Source organism: Pristiophorus japonicus, chromosome 19, assembly GCF_044704955.1.
Source record: "Pristiophorus japonicus isolate sPriJap1 chromosome 19, sPriJap1.hap1, whole genome shotgun sequence".
NCBI lineage: Eukaryota > Metazoa > Chordata > Chondrichthyes > Pristiophoridae > Pristiophorus > Pristiophorus japonicus.
The window spans coordinates 19,839,783-19,857,102 of NC_091995.1; the positions used below are offsets into that span (position 1 = coordinate 19,839,783).

General features: G+C 48.9%; 1 protein-coding gene across 1 annotated transcript in view; it reads left to right on the plus strand.

Moving 5' to 3' along the window:
* The first annotated feature begins 707 nt into the window (after nucleotides 1–707).
* LOC139230134 (guanine nucleotide-binding protein-like 1) overlaps nucleotides 708–17,320 on the plus strand; it is a 43,065-nt gene continuing 26,452 nt past the window's right edge. Inside the window, 2 exon segments of the mRNA XM_070861976.1 lie at nucleotides 708–909; nucleotides 1,781–1,959. Coding sequence (XP_070718077.1) covers nucleotides 750–909; nucleotides 1,781–1,959 — 339 coding nt within the window. The 5' untranslated portion in view covers nucleotides 708–749.

Here is a 17,320-nt window from a genome sequence, read left to right on the forward strand (position 1 = left end):
CCACAGGAAACAGTGTCTCCCTATTTACTCGATCAAACCCTCGATTAAAATAGAGGCTGGGAACATGAGGACAGGAGGGGGCCATTCAGCCCCTCAAGCCTGTTCCACCATTCAGTTAAATTATGGCTCATCTGTATCTTAGCTCCATTTACCCGCCTTGGTTCCATATCCCTGTTTGCCGAACAAAAATCTATCAATCCCAGTTTAGAAACTTGCAATTGAGCCCCAGCATCAACAGTTTTTTGGGGGAGAGAGTTCCAGATTCCCACTGCCCTTTGTGTGAAGAAGTGCTTCCTGACATCACCCCTGAACAAACCTCGCTCTCATTTGCAGGTGATGCCCCTTGTTCTGGACTCCCCGCCCACTCGGGGAAATAGTTTATCTCTATCTGCACTATCAAATCTTTTAATGATCTTAAACTCCTCCGTTAGATCCCCCCTCAATCTTCTATACTCGAGGGAATACAAGCCTAGTCTGTGCAACCTGCCCTCGTAATTTAACCCTTTGAGCTCCCGGTAACATTCTGGTGAATCCGGGCGGCACCCCCTCCAAGGCCAATATATCCTTCCTGAGGCGCGGAGCCCAGAACTGAACGCAGTTACTCCAGGTGGGGTCTGACCAGAGCTTTATATAACTGCAGCAGAACTTCCAGCCCTTGGGATTCCAGCCCTCGTTCCTTCCTTCCTTCTCGAAGCGGCTAACTGCTTTTCTGTCTCTTGCTCGTGGACCTGAGCAGTTGGAAGGAGAAGATGGAGCGTGACGCGGCAAACACTCACCACGAGGACCTGACCGACGAGGAGGACGAAGGTGATGCTGTCCTGGTGGAGCATCAGACGGATTCTGCCGTGGAGATGTGCGCACCGGTGGACCAACTGTACAAGGATGGCATCCTCACCGTGGGTTGTGTGGGTGAGTTGGCACAACCGGAGCATTGGACTTTTAACGTGGTCGATGCAGTGGGTGGTAACCGCTGGAAACCAGCAGCTCCCTCCCTTGTCTTTAAGGAGCCCGTGTTTTCCTTGCCGAGAAAACAGGGCCATCCATGCAGTGCACTTGGCTACCACCAGATGGCAGTGCTGCAGAAACCCCATCGCTCAACTTGTTTAAAGTTTAAAATAATGTTAAACTGTTCCTGCTTCCTGGCACGTCTTCATCCTCGTCCCTCCTCTCCTCTTCTCCTCTTCCCCTCCTCCCCCTCTCCCTCTCCACCCCTCCCCTTTCCCCTCTCTCCCTCCCCATCTCCTCTCCTCTCCCCTCTCCCCTTTCCCCTCTCCCCTTCCCCCTCTCTCCCTCCCCTTTCCCCTCTCCCCCTCCCCTTCCCCCTCTCTCCCTTCCCTTTCCCCTTTCCCCTCCCCTTTCCCCACTCCCTCCCCTTTCCCCTCTCCCTCTCCCCCTCCCCTTTCCCCTCTCCCTCTCCCCCTCCCCTTTCCCCTCTCCCCCTCTCCCCCTCCCCCTTCCCCTCCCCTCACCCCTACATGCCCCCCATCTCTCTCTCAGGGTTTTCAGGGACCAGTGGGAGTTCAGTCAGCGGATACACAAGGATTTCAGGATCTGAAGTCAAAGATGCGGAAAATGCCCCAAACTGGAATTTGAAGAACAGTTTTTTCCCCTCAATCCTTCTGAGTTTGAGCTGCCCCGTAAGAAGGAAAGAGCTTGGCTCCTTTCCCGTCCTCACAATGTCCCAAAGCACTTCGCTGATGACACATGACTTTCCAAGTGTCAGGGATGTGTACCGGGTTCACACTGGTGGGTAAAGCTCAGCTTCCCTTGTCTCCCTCAGGGTTCCCGAATGTGGGCAAGTCGTCTGTCATCAACGGCCTGGTGGGGAAGAAGGTGGTGAGTGTGTCCCGGACCCCGGGTCACACCAAGTACTTCCAGACCTACTTCCTGACTCCCAGCGTCAAGCTCTGTGACTGCCCGGGTCTGATCTTCCCGTCACTCGTGGACCGTCAGCAACAGGTCAGTCAGCGGCACCGCGTGTTTTGTGAAGGTGAAAACACGGCAACAAAAGCTCGCATGTAGGGAACTTAGTCAGCAGTGTCAGCAAACAAAATCTGACCCCCAGCCACATCAGGGGACATTCAGACAGGTCACTGGTCACAGAGCAACGTTTTAAGGAGCACCTTAAAGGAGAGAGAGGTGGAGAGAGAGACGGAGAGGTTTAGGGAGGGAATTCCAGAGCTTGGGGCCCAGGCAGCTGAAGGCACGGCCACCAATGGTGGGGCAAAGGGAGTGGGCGATGGGCAAGGGGCCATAATTGGAGGAGTGCTGAGATCTTGGAGGGTTGTAGGGCCGGAGGAGGTTACAGAGATCGGGAGGGACAAGGCCACAGAGGGAATTGAATGCAAACTCTGAAGTAGTTTCAGATGTTAGTGGTTTCCGAAACACATTTTCCTTTTCTGCATTTGATTGATTTATGTTTGAGTGTTGATGTGGTGTGTGTGTCCTTTAGTTATGTTGAACCTGTATCAAACCTTGGTTGGACCACACTTAGAGTACTGTGCACTGGTCACCATATTATACAAAGGATATAGAGGCACTGGAGAGGGTGCAGAGAAGATTTACAAGGATGATACCAGAAATGCGAGGGTATACATATCAGGAAAGGATCAACAGGCTGGGTCTCTTTTCTCTTGAAAAAAGTAGGCTGAGGGGTGACCTAATAGAGGTCTTTAAAATTAGGAAAGGTTTTGATGGAGTGGATACAGAGAATGTTTCACTTGTGGGGTAGAGCATAACTAGTGGCCGTTGATATAAGTTAGTCACCAAGAAATCCAATCGGGAATTCAGCAGAAAATTCTTTACCCAGAGAGTGGTGAGAATGTGGAACTCACTACCACCGGGAGTGGTTGAAACGAATAGTATAGATACATTTAAGGGGAGTCTGGAACAACATATGAGGGAGAAGGGAATAGAGGGTTATTAATAGAGAACTTTACACACACATTGCAGTAAGAATGAAACCAATGGAACATTTAAAAATGTCGGGGAGAGTTTTTGGGAGACACTGACAATATGCAGCCGCTCAGGTACAGAGTGACCAGCCCTGGTCTAGGCACTGACCCTTCGGGGCTGACAGGTGGGGGACAGAAGCACACAGTTCATCCAATCAGCACAGCAGGAGGCCATTCGGCCCAACATGTCGGTGTTGTGCTGGAGGAGATTCCAGGGCTAAGGACAGACAATAAATGCTGGCCTTGTCAGTGATGCCCATATCCAAAGAATGGATAAAAAACAAATATCTGTGGTTGGAATTATTTTCTCGACTGGTAGACAAAATTCCTTACACTGCATCCCTGTTACTCCTTACCCTCCCATCTGGAGCACGATGCTCAATTCTGGGCATCACCTCAGGAAGGATATTTTGGCCCAGAAATCCCGGCCTCCCCAGGTCCGTAGGAGTGTGTACGGACCCGGGACGGCATCACAAAAGCCAGTTTTCATCGCACAATGCGCATGTGCTGAATACCGGCTTTTCCGATCTGTCGAGCTCCAGCTTGTTAGATCCTCCACATCTCGGGAGCGAGGACATTCACATGGGCAAGGTTTCAGTATTTACACATATCTTACCCAGCAAATGTCCTGAAAACTCTCGCGCCTGATAAAAGCAGGAGCATAGTCTACTTTTACAGGTGTAAGAGTTTTAAAACACACAAAAACATCATAAAATAACATTTTTAAAACACATTTTATTGTTAAAAACCCTGCCCACTATGGTAAGTTTATTTTAAACCATAATTAAAAAAACTTTTTTTTTTAAAACCAGAATTTTTTTTTCGAAGACATTTATTAACTTTAATTTCAATTAATTTTAATTACGTGAGGTGTGTTTTTAATTTTCTGTTATGGTGTTTAGTGTGTATATATTTTTTTCTCATTAATAGCAATGAGAACTCGTAGATACGGAGTTCCTCATCGATACGGAGTTCTCAGGTAATACTGTACCTGATTGGTTGAGCAGTGACACATGACTGCATCTTCTGTGTCCGAACCTCGAGGATGGGAGCACGCTTCGCAACGCGGGAAGAGAAGGCCTCCCCAACGGAATCCCACACTCCTCCGGGATCACCAGGTACTTTCGTAAAAATTCTCTGATCGGAGGCGTTCATCCGAAAGAAGCCTCCGACCGTAATTTCAGGGCCTAGATTTGGACGGGGTGCAGTACAGATTTACCAGAATGATACCAGGGTTAAAAGGACTAAGTTATGAGGACAGGTTACACAGAAGGTCTTGTACTCCTTGGGTATAGAAGATTATGGGGTGAACTAATTGAGATGTTTAAGATGATTTAAGGATTTGATAGGGTCGATGGAGAGGAACTATTTCCTCTGGTGGGGGGCGGGGAGTCCAGAATAAATGGGAATAACCTTAAAATTAGAGCTAGGCTGTTCAGGGGTGATGTTAGGAAACACTTCTACATGTAAGGGTAGTGGAAATCTGCGACTTTCTCTCCCCAAAATACTATTGAGGCTGGGCACCAATTGAAAATATTCAAACTGAGATTGATAGATTTTTGTTGGGCAATGATATTAAGGGATATGGAACTACAGCCGGTAAATGGAGTTAAGGTACAGACCATCCAGGATCTAACTGAATGGTGGAATAGGCTTGAATTACTGAATGGTCTCCTCCTGTTCCTATGTTACTAATTGGTGAATACAGTCTTTAACCCAAAATTGACTGATTGACATAGGGTCTGTTTTTTAATTACTACATTCACGGGATGTGGGCATTGCTGGCAAGCCAGCATTTATTGCCCATCCCTAATTTCCCTAGAGAAGGTGCGAGTGAGCCACCTTCTTGAACTGCTGCAGTCCGTGTGGTGAAGGTGCTCCCACAGTGCTCCTGGGGAGGGAGTTCCAGGATTTTGACCCAACGATGATGAATGAACGGCAATATACTTCCAAGTCAGAATGGTGTGCAACTCTGATGGGAACTTGGAGGTGGTAGTGTTCCCATGCGCCTGCTGCCCTTGTCCTTTTCGGTGATAAAAGTCACGGGTTTGGGAGGTGCTGTCGGAAAAGCCTTGGCGAGTTGCTGCACTGCAACTTCTAGATGTTACACTTTGCAGGCACGGTGCACCAGTGGTGCAGGGTGTGAATGTTTAGGGTGGTGGATGGAGAGCCGATCAAACGGGCTGCTTTGTCCTGGATGGTTCTGGAGTGTTGTTGGGACTGCACTCATCCAGGCAAGTGGAGAGTATTCCATCAAACTCCTGACCTACCTGATAGACAATGGAAAGGCTTTGGGGAGTCAGGAGGTGAGACACTCACCACAGAATTCCCAGCCTCTGACCTGCTCTCGTCGGCTCATTATTTATGTGGCTGGTCCAGTTAGGTTTCTGGTCAATGGTGACCCCCAGGATGTTGATGGGGGCGGGGGGGATTTGATGATGGTAATGCCATTGAATGTCCATCGGAGGTGTTTCAAATCGTTTGTTCAAGATAGACATTGCCTGGCACTTGTGTAATGCGAGTGTTACTTGCCACTTATCAGCCAAAACCTGAATGCTGTCCAGATCTTGCTGCAAATGGACCCAGACTGCTTCATTATCTGAGCAGTTGCAAACGGAACTGAACACGGTGCAATCATCAGCAAAGATCACTACTGCTGAGAGATGGTCATTGATGAAGCAGCTGAAGATGTTCGAACCCAGGACACTGCCCTGAAGAATGCCTGCAGGGACGCTTATGTCACATATCAACGTCTGAATACTTTAGAATCCTTAGGGGAATATAGAAGGATAAGAGGTAAAATTAAAAAGGATATTAGGAATGCTAAGAGGGAGCACGAGAAATTCTTGGCCAGTAAAATTAAGGAAAACTCTAAGATGTTCTATAAATATATTAAGAGTAAGAGGGTAACTAAGGAAAGGGTAGGGCCTATTAGAGACCATGAGGGTAATCTTTGAGAGGCGGTGGAAGATATTGGTAGGGTTATAAACGAATACTTTGCATCTGTTTTCACAAAGGATAGAGGTAATGTAGATACTGCTATTGAGGAGGAGTGTGATATTCTCGATGAAATAAATATAGTGAGAGAGGAAGTATTAAGGGGTTTAGCAGCTTTGAAAGTAGATAAGTCCCCAGGCCTGGATGAAATACATCCCAGGCCTTTATTCACTGGCGTTTAGAAGGATGAGAGGGGATCTCATAGAAACATATAAAATACTGATGGGACTGGACAGGTTAGATGCAGGAAGAATGTTCCCGATGTTGGGGAAGTCGAGAACCAGGGGACACAGTCTAAGGATAAGGGGTAAGCCATTTAGGACTGAGATGAGAAGAAACTTCTTCACTCAGAGAGTTGTTAACCTGTGGCATTCCCTACCGCAGAGAGTTGTTGATGCCAGTTCATTGGATATATTCAAGAGGGAGTTAGATATGGCCCTTACGGCTAAAGGGATCAAGGGGTATGGAGAGAAAGCAGGAAAGGGGTACTGAGGTGAATGATCAGCTATGATCTTATTGAATGGTGGTGCAGGCTCGAAGGGCCAAATGACCTACTTCTGCACCTATTTTCTACGTTTCTATTTGTGTTTGACTAACCTGATTGAATTTTTTGAGGAGGTAACCAAGAGGGTCGATGAGGGTAGTGCGTACAATGTAGTATATATGGACTTTAGCAAGGCTTTTGATAAGGTCCCGCATAGTAGACTGGTCATGAAGGTTAAAGCCCATGGTATCCAGGGCAAACTGGCAAGTTGGATCCAAAATTGGCTTGGAGGGGGAAGCAAAGGGTAATGATTGATGGATGTTTTTGTGACTGGAAGGATGTTTCCAGTGGGGTTCCGCACAGCTCAGTTCTGGGTCCCTTGCTTTTTGTGGTATATATCAACGATTTAGATTTGAATATAGGGAGTATGATTAAGAAGTTTGCAGACGACACTAAAATTGGCTGTGTGGTTGATAATGAAGAGGAAAGTCATGGGCTGCAGGAGGATATCAATCTACTGGTCAGATGGACAGAGCAGTGGCAAATGGAATTTAATTCAGAGAAGTGTGAGGTGATGCACTTTGGGAGGGCTAATAAGGAAAGGGTATACACATTAAGTGGTAGGCCACTTAATAGTGTAGATGAACAAAGGGACCTTGGAGTGCTTGTCCACAGATCGCTGAAAGTAGCAGGCCAGGTGAATAAGGTGGTGAAGAAGGCATACGGAATGCTTGCTTTTATTGGCCAAGGCATAGAATATAAGAGCAGGGAGGTTATGCTTAAATTGTATAATACTTTGGTTAGGCCACAGCTGGAGTACTGCGTGCAGTTCTGGTCGCCGTATTATAGGAAGAATGTGATTGCATTGGAGAGGTGCAGAGGAGATTTACTAGGATGCTGTCTGGAATGGAGAATCTTAGTTATGAGGACAGATTGGATAGGCTGTGTTTGTTCTCATTGGAACAGAGGAGATTGAGAGGAGACCTCATTGAGGTGTACAAAATATTGAGGGGCCTGGACATAGTGAATAGTAAGGGTCTATTTCCATTGGTGGAGGGGGTTATTACGATGGGGCATAGTTTTAAGGTGGTTGGTGGAAGGTTTAGAGGGGATTTGAGGGGTGGGGAGTTCTTTATGCAGAGGGTTGTGGGGATCTGGAACTCGCTGCCTGGAAGAGTGATGGATGCAGAAACCCTCACCACTTTTAAGAGATGGTTGGATGGACACTTACGGCACAGACACGATGGGCCGAAATGGCCTCCTTCAGCGCTGTAAATTTCTATGTTTCTATGATGTCCTGGGGCTGAGATGATTGGCTTCCAACAACCACAACCATCTTCCATTCTGCGAGGTATGATTCCAGCTAGTGGAGAGTTTACCCTGGGGTTCCCATTGACTTCAGTTTTACCTGGGCTCCTCGATAACACACTCAGTCAATCGCTGCCTTGACGCCAAGGGCTCTCTCACTTCCCCTCTGGGATTCTAGGTTTATATATTTAAGAACATCAGAAATAGGAGCAGGAGTAGGCCATTCGGCCCTTCGAGTCTGCTCCACCATTTAATAAGATCATGGCTGATCTTCTACCTCCATTCCACTTTCCCGCCCTATCGCCATGTCCTTTGGTTCCCTTATTGTCCAAAAATCTATCGATCTCAGTCTTGAATCTGGCCTGGGTAAACTGAAGCCAAAGACTGGCAGGCAGAAATGTAATGGAGCAATGGGCGGCCTTTAAAGTGGGGATGGTTCGAGTACAGTCTATATATAATCCCATAGGAGAAAGGAGGGTAAGCAAAGCCGGTGCTCCCTGGATAACGAAGGAATTAAGAGATTAGGATGAAACATAAAAAGGGGGCGTATGACAGATGTCAGCTTGATAATAGAAGGGCAAATCAGGCTGTATATAAAAAGTACAGGAAATAAGAGGGGCAAAGTGACAGTACGAGAATAGATTGGTGACTAACATAAAAGGGATTGCAAAGGTCTTCTGTCGGCATATTAACAGTAAAAGGGTTAGCAGAGGAGTGGTGGGGCTGATTAGGGACCAAAACAGAGATCTATTGGTGGAGGCAGAAGGCATGGCTGAGGTACTAAATGAGTATTTTGCATCGGTGTTCACCAAGGAAAAGGACTTTGCCCAATCTACTGTGAACAAGGAGGTTGGTGGGATTCTGGATCAGTTAAAAGTCAGTAAAGAGGAGGTACTAGGAAGGCTGGCAGTATTAAAGTGGATAAGTCTCCAGATCTGGATTGGATGTATCCAGGGTTGCTGAGGGAAGTAAGGGTAGAAATTACAAAGCTGCACATCTTTCAATTCTTCTTAGATACAGGGGTGGTGCCAAAGGACTGGAGGATTGCAAATGTTACACCCTGGTTCAAAAAAGGGGAGAAGACTAAACGTGGCAATTGCAGCCCAGTCAGTTTAATGTTGGTATAAAAGCAAAGTTCATCGACCTGAAACATTAACTCTGTTTCTCTCTCCACAGATGCTGCCTGACCTGCTGAGTATTTCCAGCATTGTCTGTTTTTATTTCAGCTTAACGTTGGTGGTCAGGGAGCTTTACGAAACAACAATCTGAGGCAAATTGTGTTTGACTAACTTGATTGAGTATTTTGATGAGGTAACGGAGAGGGTGGATCAGGGCAGTGCAGTTGATGTGTGAATGGACTTTCAAAAGAAGTTTGATAAAGTACCACATATTAGGTGTGTTAGAAAAATTGAAGCCCGTGGGTTACAAGGGGCAGTAACAGTGTGGATATAAAATTGCCTGAGGGATAGAAAACAGAGAGTTGTGGTGAATGGCTGTTTTTCGGACTGGATGGAGATATACAGTGGAGTTCCCCACAGTTCAGTACTGCACCACTGCTGTTCTTGATAGACATTAATGACTGGGACTTGCGAGTACGGAGCACAATTTTGAAATGTGCAAATGACATAAAACTTGGAAATGTAGTAGAGTGAGGAAAATAGTAATAGACGTCAAAAGGACAGAGACAGGTTGGTGGAATGGGGGGACACATGGCAGATGAAATTCAATGGAGAAAAATGTGGTGATATGTTTTTCTGGGAAGAATGAGGAGAGACAATGGCCCAGATATCCCGGTTTCTCCTTCCCACGGGTGATCGACTGGATCCTAGAAAAAAGATGCGCACTTACCAGAACCTGCTGCGCCCACGAGAGATCGCGGTCCTGAGGCCTCCACTGACTGCGTGTTGGAGCGCGTGCACGTCAGGACATGCGCAGGGCTGGAGCTGCAGTCACATGGCTCTGGGCAGCCAATCAAGGTAAAGTATGTTCTCATTCATAATAATGGGAACTCTAAGTTGGAGATTCCATTATTATGAATGAGAAACCCCCCAAACACACAAAACATTAATAAAAAAGAGAAAAAATACACTACATATTTAACATTAATTTAAATTAAAGTTATTTAGGTATTATTAAAACAAATTATTTTTCAGAATTTTAAAAAAGTTTTTTAAATTATGCTTTAAAATAAATTTAACGTACCGGGCAGGGTTTTTAAAAATAAAATGAGTATTTTAAATATTTTTTTGTTTTAAGTGTGTTTTAAAACTCCTATACCTGTAAGAGTAGGCGATGTGCCTGCTTTTATCAGGAGCAAGAGTTTCCAGGACCACCACTGGACAAGATATGGGTAAATACCCCAATCTTGCCCTTGCCCTGGATGTGGAGGATCTGTCAGGCTCCAGCTCCAGCTTGACAGATCAGGAAAGCCGCTTTTCAGCACATGCGCATTGTGTGCTGAAAACCGGCTTTTGTGATGCCTTCCCAGATCTGTACACATTCCGTACGGACCCGGGAGGCCGGGATCTCTGGGCCATTACATGCTAAATTGTACATTTGTAAAGGGGGTGCAAGGAGAGTGTGTCCTGGGGATGTTTGTGCACAAATCTTTGAAGGTGACACCAGGTTATCTGAGCAGTTAATGAAGTACAGGTTGTACCTCCCTTATCCAGGACTCCATAATCCAGCACCACCCCTCGCCCGGCATGATTCTGGTGGCTGGGGGCACATGTACAGAACGCGGCCGACCTTCGCCCCGACTTTGGGACCCGCAGAAACTCAGCTCACCAGGGGCCCACCGGGGGCCCACCGACACTCAGCCCACCGGGGGCCCACCGACACTCAGCCCACCGACACTCAGCTCACCGACACTCAGCTCACCGACACTCGGCCCACCGGGGGCCCACCGACACTCAGCTCACCGACACTCAGCTCACCGGGGGCCCACCGACACTCAGCTCACCGGGGGCCCACCGACACTCAGCTCACCGGGGCCCACCGACACTCAGCTCACCGGGGCCCACCGACACTCAGCCCACCGACACTCGGCCCACCGGGGGCCCACCGACACTCAGCTCACCGGGGCCCACCGACACTCAGCTCACCGGGGCCCACCGACACTCAGCCCACCGACACTCAGCTCACCGGGGGCCCACCGACACTCAGCCCACCGGGGACCCACCGACACTCAGCCCACCGGGGACCCACCGACACTCAGCTCACCGGGGCCCACCGACACTCAGCCCACCGGGGACCCACCGACACTCAGCCCACCGGGGGCCCACCGACACTCAGCCCACCGGGGACCCACCGACACTCAGCCCACCGGGGACCCACCGACACTCAGCCCACCGACACTCAGCTCACCGGGGGCCCACCGACACTCAGCCCACCGGGGACCCACCGACACTCAGCCCACCGGGGACCCACCGACACTCAGCCCACCGGGGGCCCACCGACACTCAGCCCACCGACACTCAGCTCACCGGGGCCCACCGACACTCAGCTCACCGGGGGCCCACCGACACTCAGCCCATCGACACTCAGCCCACCGGGGACCCACCGACACTCAGCCCACCGGGGGCCCACCGACACTCAGCTCACCGGGGCCCACCGACACTCAGCTCACCGGGGCCCACCGACACTCAGCTCACCGACACTCAGCCCATCGACACTCGGCTCACCGGGGGCCCACCGACACTCAGCCCACCGGGGACCCACCGACACTCAGCCCACCGGGGGCCCACCGACACTCAGCTCACCGGGGCCCACCGACACTCAGCTCACCGACACTCAGCCCATCGACACTCGGCTCACCGGGGGCCCACCGACACTCAGCTCACCGGGGCCCACCGACACTCAGCTCACCGGGGCCCACCGACACTCAGCTCACCGGGGCCCACCGACACTCAGCCCACCGACACTCAGCCCATCGACACTCGGCTCACCGGGGGCCCACCGACACTCAGCTCACCGGGGCCCACCGACACTCAGCTCACCGGGGCCCACCGACACTCAGCTCACCGACACTCAGTCCATCGACACTCGGCTCACCGGGGGCCCACCGACACTCAGCCCACCGGGGACCCACCGACACTCAGCCCACCGGGGGCCCACCGACACTCAGCCCACCGGGGGCCCACCGACACTCAGCTCACCGGGGGCCCACCGACACTCGGCTCACCGGGGCCCACCGACACTCAGCTCACCGGGGGCCCACCGACACTCAGCTCACCGGGGGCCCACCGACACTCAGCTCACCGGGGGCCCACCGACACTCAGCTCACCGAGGGCCCACCGACACTCAGCTCACCGGGGCCCACCGACACTCAGCTCACCGGGGGCCCATCGACACTCAGCTCACCGGGGCCCACCGACACTCAGCTCACCGGGGGCCCACCGACACTCAGCCCACCGACACTCAGCTCACCGACACTCAGCCCACCGACACTCAGCTCACCGACACTCAGCTCACCGACACTCAGCTCACCGGGGCCCACCGACACTTCGGGCCCACACGGGACACCGACCTCCTCCCCCCCTCCCCTACCTCAGGCCGCCTCCCCCCACCTCCTCCCTCGGTGTGACCTCCCTTTATCCGGCAAAATCCCTTATTCGGCACAGACCAGGTCCCGAGGGAGCCGGATAAGGGAGGTTTAACCTGTATATGTGACCCCGGGTTTATAAATAGAGACATAGAATACACAAGCCAGGAAGTTATACGAAACCGATATAAAACACTAATTCTGTTCCAGCTGGAGAATTGTGTCCAATTCTGGGCACCACAATTTAGGAAAGAGGTGAAGACTTTGGAGAGGGTACAGAAGAGATTTACGAGAATGGTTCCCGGGATGAGGGATTACAGTTGCAGAGATAGACTAGAGAAGCTGAGGTTGTTCTCCTTAGAGCAGAGAAGGCTAAGAGGAGATTTCATGGAGATGGTTACATTTATGAAGGTTTAGATAGACCACTATCTTAATGTGTTGGGAGATTGGGCTCAAGACTGGAAAATGATGCAACACTTATTTCAGTGCAGTATTCAGCATGTGGGCCCGGCAAATGCTCAACATTCATACATCCTTCAGGGACAGGCATTAAAGATGGTGGAGATAAAAAAAAAGATTTGTGCATTCTAGTGCATACATCCTTAAAGGTACATGAGCAATGCCGAGAAACGATAGCTGGAGCAAATAGGGTGTTGGAGTGTACCAGAGGACAGTTGAGTACATGGCGAGGCAGACTGTTTTGTCTTTGTACAAGACCTTAGTCAGGTCGCACTTGGAATATTGTGTCCAGTTTTGGTCTCCTTACGTAGTGGGTGGTAATGAGACTTTGGAGAGGGTTTAGAGGGGGGGCCACTCGAATAATTCACAGTAACCAGGGGAACCTTTCCCTGTGTTTACAATGTAACTAACCCACAGTAACCAGGGGGAACCTTTCCCTGTGTTTACAATGTAACTAACCCACAGTAACCAGGGGGTATCTTTCCCTGTGTTTACGATGTAACTAACCCACAGTAACCAGGGGGTATCTTTCCCTGTGTTTACAATGTAACTAAACCACAGTAACCAGGGGGTATCTTTCCCTGTGTTTACAATGTAACTAACCCACAGTAACCAGGGGGAACCTTTCCCTGTGTTTACAATGTAACTAACCCACAGTAACCAGGGAGAAGCTTTCCCTGTGTTTACGATGTAACTAACCCACAGTAACCAGGGAGAAGCTTTCCCTGTGTTTACGATGTAACTAACCCACAATAACCAGACTAAATCTTCCCTCCTGCCCTCAGTTATTGAGATTCTGGTCCCATTCATGTCCATCAACACAGAATTAATTTTGGAGGCAATTTCTCAGAAACCATGAGTAAATAATACACACCGTGGACAACAGTAGAGCTGGAGCAATTGGATTTGTTATTGAGGCTGAAAATCTCTCGCCTCAGTTACAAAGCCAATTGTTCCAACTCTCTTGAGTGTTGTAGCTCCTTGACATTGATGTTAATTTACGACAATAGAAGGATTTAGAAGCTCGCTCGATTGTTGCTGGTCTTCATCCAGTTTCAGCCCCAACTTCTCCATTAATATCTGGGAAGGGGAGGGAGGGGTGGCCATTGCCCTGTCGTCATATCATAAATGGCCCACAGAAGATTCATGTTAGCCTGTATTTCGATCATAATTATAATAATCTTCAATGCAAAATGTATTTAGGATTTAACTGGGATCAGAGGAAATCATGAAGGGGTTTATGATATTGCCACACTTAGACAATCCCCCTCTCCGCCCCATTATTAGTATATTGTTGCCCTGGTCACCTGACAATAACTTGCGTGTTTCGACCAGACAGAAGCAGGCTCGAGATCCCACGGCTGGGCTGATATGTGTATTGTCCTTCTCCACAAGGCTTCTGTGCCAAGTCTTCCAGCAGTTAAGGACCGACTGTTCAGTGGAATTTTATTAATGGACCTGACATCAAAGGTGCCCCAGCTGGAGGAAGGACCATCCAATGGAAATGTTAACGTGCGGAGAGAATCCATTGTTAATGGTGTGTTGGTCTTCAGATTTGAGGAGGTGTTATTTAAACCCCTTGTGCTATATCCAGCTGTTGATGGGGGGGGAGCAAAATTAGAACACAGGCGGGGGCACAAAACGGGCGATATCGCATCGGACACCCGTTATACACCCGTCCCAATATTCAGTTCAGTTGACATGAATAGCACACAATTTTGGGCGTGTGGTATAACGGGCACCAAATGCAATTCCACCTGTTTTGTGTGCCCCCCACCTAAGTCCAATTCCACCCCTACGGTCTATTGAACAAAGGGTCAGAGCTACTGCCGTCACAGTTCCGTTGCTCCTCTCTGCTTTCTTGGTCTGCACAGACCCGTTGTCTTATTCCGGATGGCAACTCAACCCATTATCACCCGATTCATTTTTATTTCAGAATGTTATGACCGTCTTATCTGTATTGTGCCAAAAGAGTCTTATTTGCTTCTTGAGTCCTGCCGTGTCAGATTGTACAAACCGCTACTTTAGAGCGTCGCAGTGGATTGGACGACCCGTATTGTTCTGTTATGTTGGAAAGTGAATGGTGATCATTTCTACCTTGTACATTGCACAAACCCATTAGGATTTGATATCTCAAGATGCATGGATGGTTTTAACACCCCGCTCACTGTAATTGGTAAGGACGTATTTATAATAAAATGTGTCTGTATATTCTGTTACACTACCTTGTAGTTTCTGCTGTAGTGATGTACTGATTAATAGCACACTGCTCGGCACGAGGGTCTGAATCGGGGGTAAATAAAACGGGGCAGGATATTCTCTGTCCACAATGTGTTAGCGACATTATAAACATAAGCGGAAAGATTTTCGACTCAAGTTGGAAAATGAGTGGTAGCCTCGCAGTCAGAAGGTCGTGGGTTCAAGTCTCACACCAGGGACTTGAGCCCAAAATCTAGGCTGGCACTCCAGTGCAGTACTGAGGGAGTGCTGCACTGTCGGAGGTGTCGTGTTTCGGGATGAGATTTAAACTGAGGCCCTGTTTACCTTCTCAGGTGGTCATAAAAGATCCCATGGCACGATTTCTCTGACGAGTAGGGGACTTCTCCCCGGTGTCCTGGTCTATATTTACCCCTCAAACCAACACCTAAAAAGAGATTATCTGGTCATTTATCTCTTGCTGTGCACAAATCGACCACCGCGTTTCCTACAATACAACAGTGACGACACTTCAAAAGTAATTCATTGGCTGTAAAGTGAATTGGGAAATCCTGAGTTTGTGAAAGGCGCTATAGAAATGCAATTCATTCTGTTTTTATCTATTTCTTTCATTATTTCTTTGTTTTTCTCTCCCTTTCTCTCTCTCTAAGAGCAACAATGAACCCAACACCCTTTCCCTGGACCATCCTTGTCTTGTGTTCCCAGTGGGGTCCCGCCAGCTGACCACATAAAGTTCATCCCAACATTCCGGTACTTATCCCAGAAACTCTTTGTGTGGGGCTGGCTCCTGGCTGGGCTTCCCACACTGATACATGGAAATATCAGGCGGTTTCACATCACGAATACGGTTTGGTTTTTGAGCCAAGTTTCGGAGCTGTGAAGACAAATCGCCCCAGCGCCACAAATTCAACCGGTTAAATTTTAATGAACTCAATTTTACCGATTTCTACTGGGTGTTAGCCTGAAGGGATATTGCTGCATGTTGGTCCAAAATGTGTGTCCATCATTATTGGAAACAATTTTGCTTTCATTCAACAGAAGAAACACCGATATATGTCCAAGTGGAGATGGGGTGGGACTTGGTGGGGAACTTGGGGGTGGTGATGTTCCCATGCACCTGCTGCTCTTGTCCTTCTCGGTGGTGGGGGTCGGGGGTCAGGGAGGTTCTGTTGTAGAAGGCTTGGTGAGTTGCTGCCTGTGGTGGGGGGAGTGGGTGTTTAAGGTGGGGGAGGGAGTGGGTGTTTAAGGTGGGGGAGGGAGTGGGTGTTTAAGGTGGGGGAGGGAGTGGGTGTTTAAGGTGGGGGAGGGAGTGGGTGTTTAAGGTGGGGGAGGGAGTGGGTGTTTAAGGTGGGGGAGGGAGTGGGTGTTTAAGGTGGGGGAGGGAGTGGGTATTTAAGGTGGGTGAGGGAGTGGGTGTTTAAGGTGGGGGAGGGAGTGGGTGTTTAAGGTGGGGGAGGGAGTGGGTGTTTAAGGTGGGGGAGGGAGTGGGTGTTTAAGGTGGGGGAGGGAGTGGGTGTTTAAGGTGGGGGAGGGAGTGGGTGTTTAAGGTGGGGGAGGGAGTGGGTGTTTAAGGTGGGGGAGGGAGTGGGTGTTTAAGGTGGGGGAGGGAGTGGGTGATTAAGGTGTTGAATGGGCTGCTGATCAAGCTGACTGCTTTGTCTTCTATGGTGTTTGGATATTTATATATGTGTAAATTATATTTAAAATTCCTGTTCAAATAAACTCACTTTTCAAATGCACCCATTGTCATTTGAGAACATATTCTTCCTGTGACCATAAACGCTGTTGCCTCCAATTACAAGGGATAGAACTGGTGGTACTGTTGGTCTCGAGGAAACAATTATTTAGTTCACCTAAGTGTATGAAATTTTGCTTTTCATTGTGTGATTGACACTTAGAACTCACAGAAATTGAAACCTCGTGTTCAGAGACTTACGATATCTTTGGGAATGTTAAAGGACCCCCACTTTTGACCTATCATTGGATATCAGGACACCTTCATTGCGTATTACAGTAAATGGGACATTTTCACCAGTAGGTATTTTCTCAAAACATGACCACCAATGTTGAAACAATGTAAAGGTGTGTGTGAACTTCCATGGTTGGAGATTGGGAAGCTGTGCAATACCAGGTCAATATCTTGGCAGAACCACACTGCCGGCTGGTGACCAAATGAGTCCCTTCAGCACCTGGTTATATCTGTGGAGACGACCAAAGACACCAATAGTCAACACGGCACGCTGTCTGTTATCTGCTGGCAGCCTCTCACTTTACCGGGCTGACACACCCCTTAACCCATGCTTTTCTGTTTCTGTCCATGCACATCGGGTACAATCTACAAGAACAATCTGATCAAC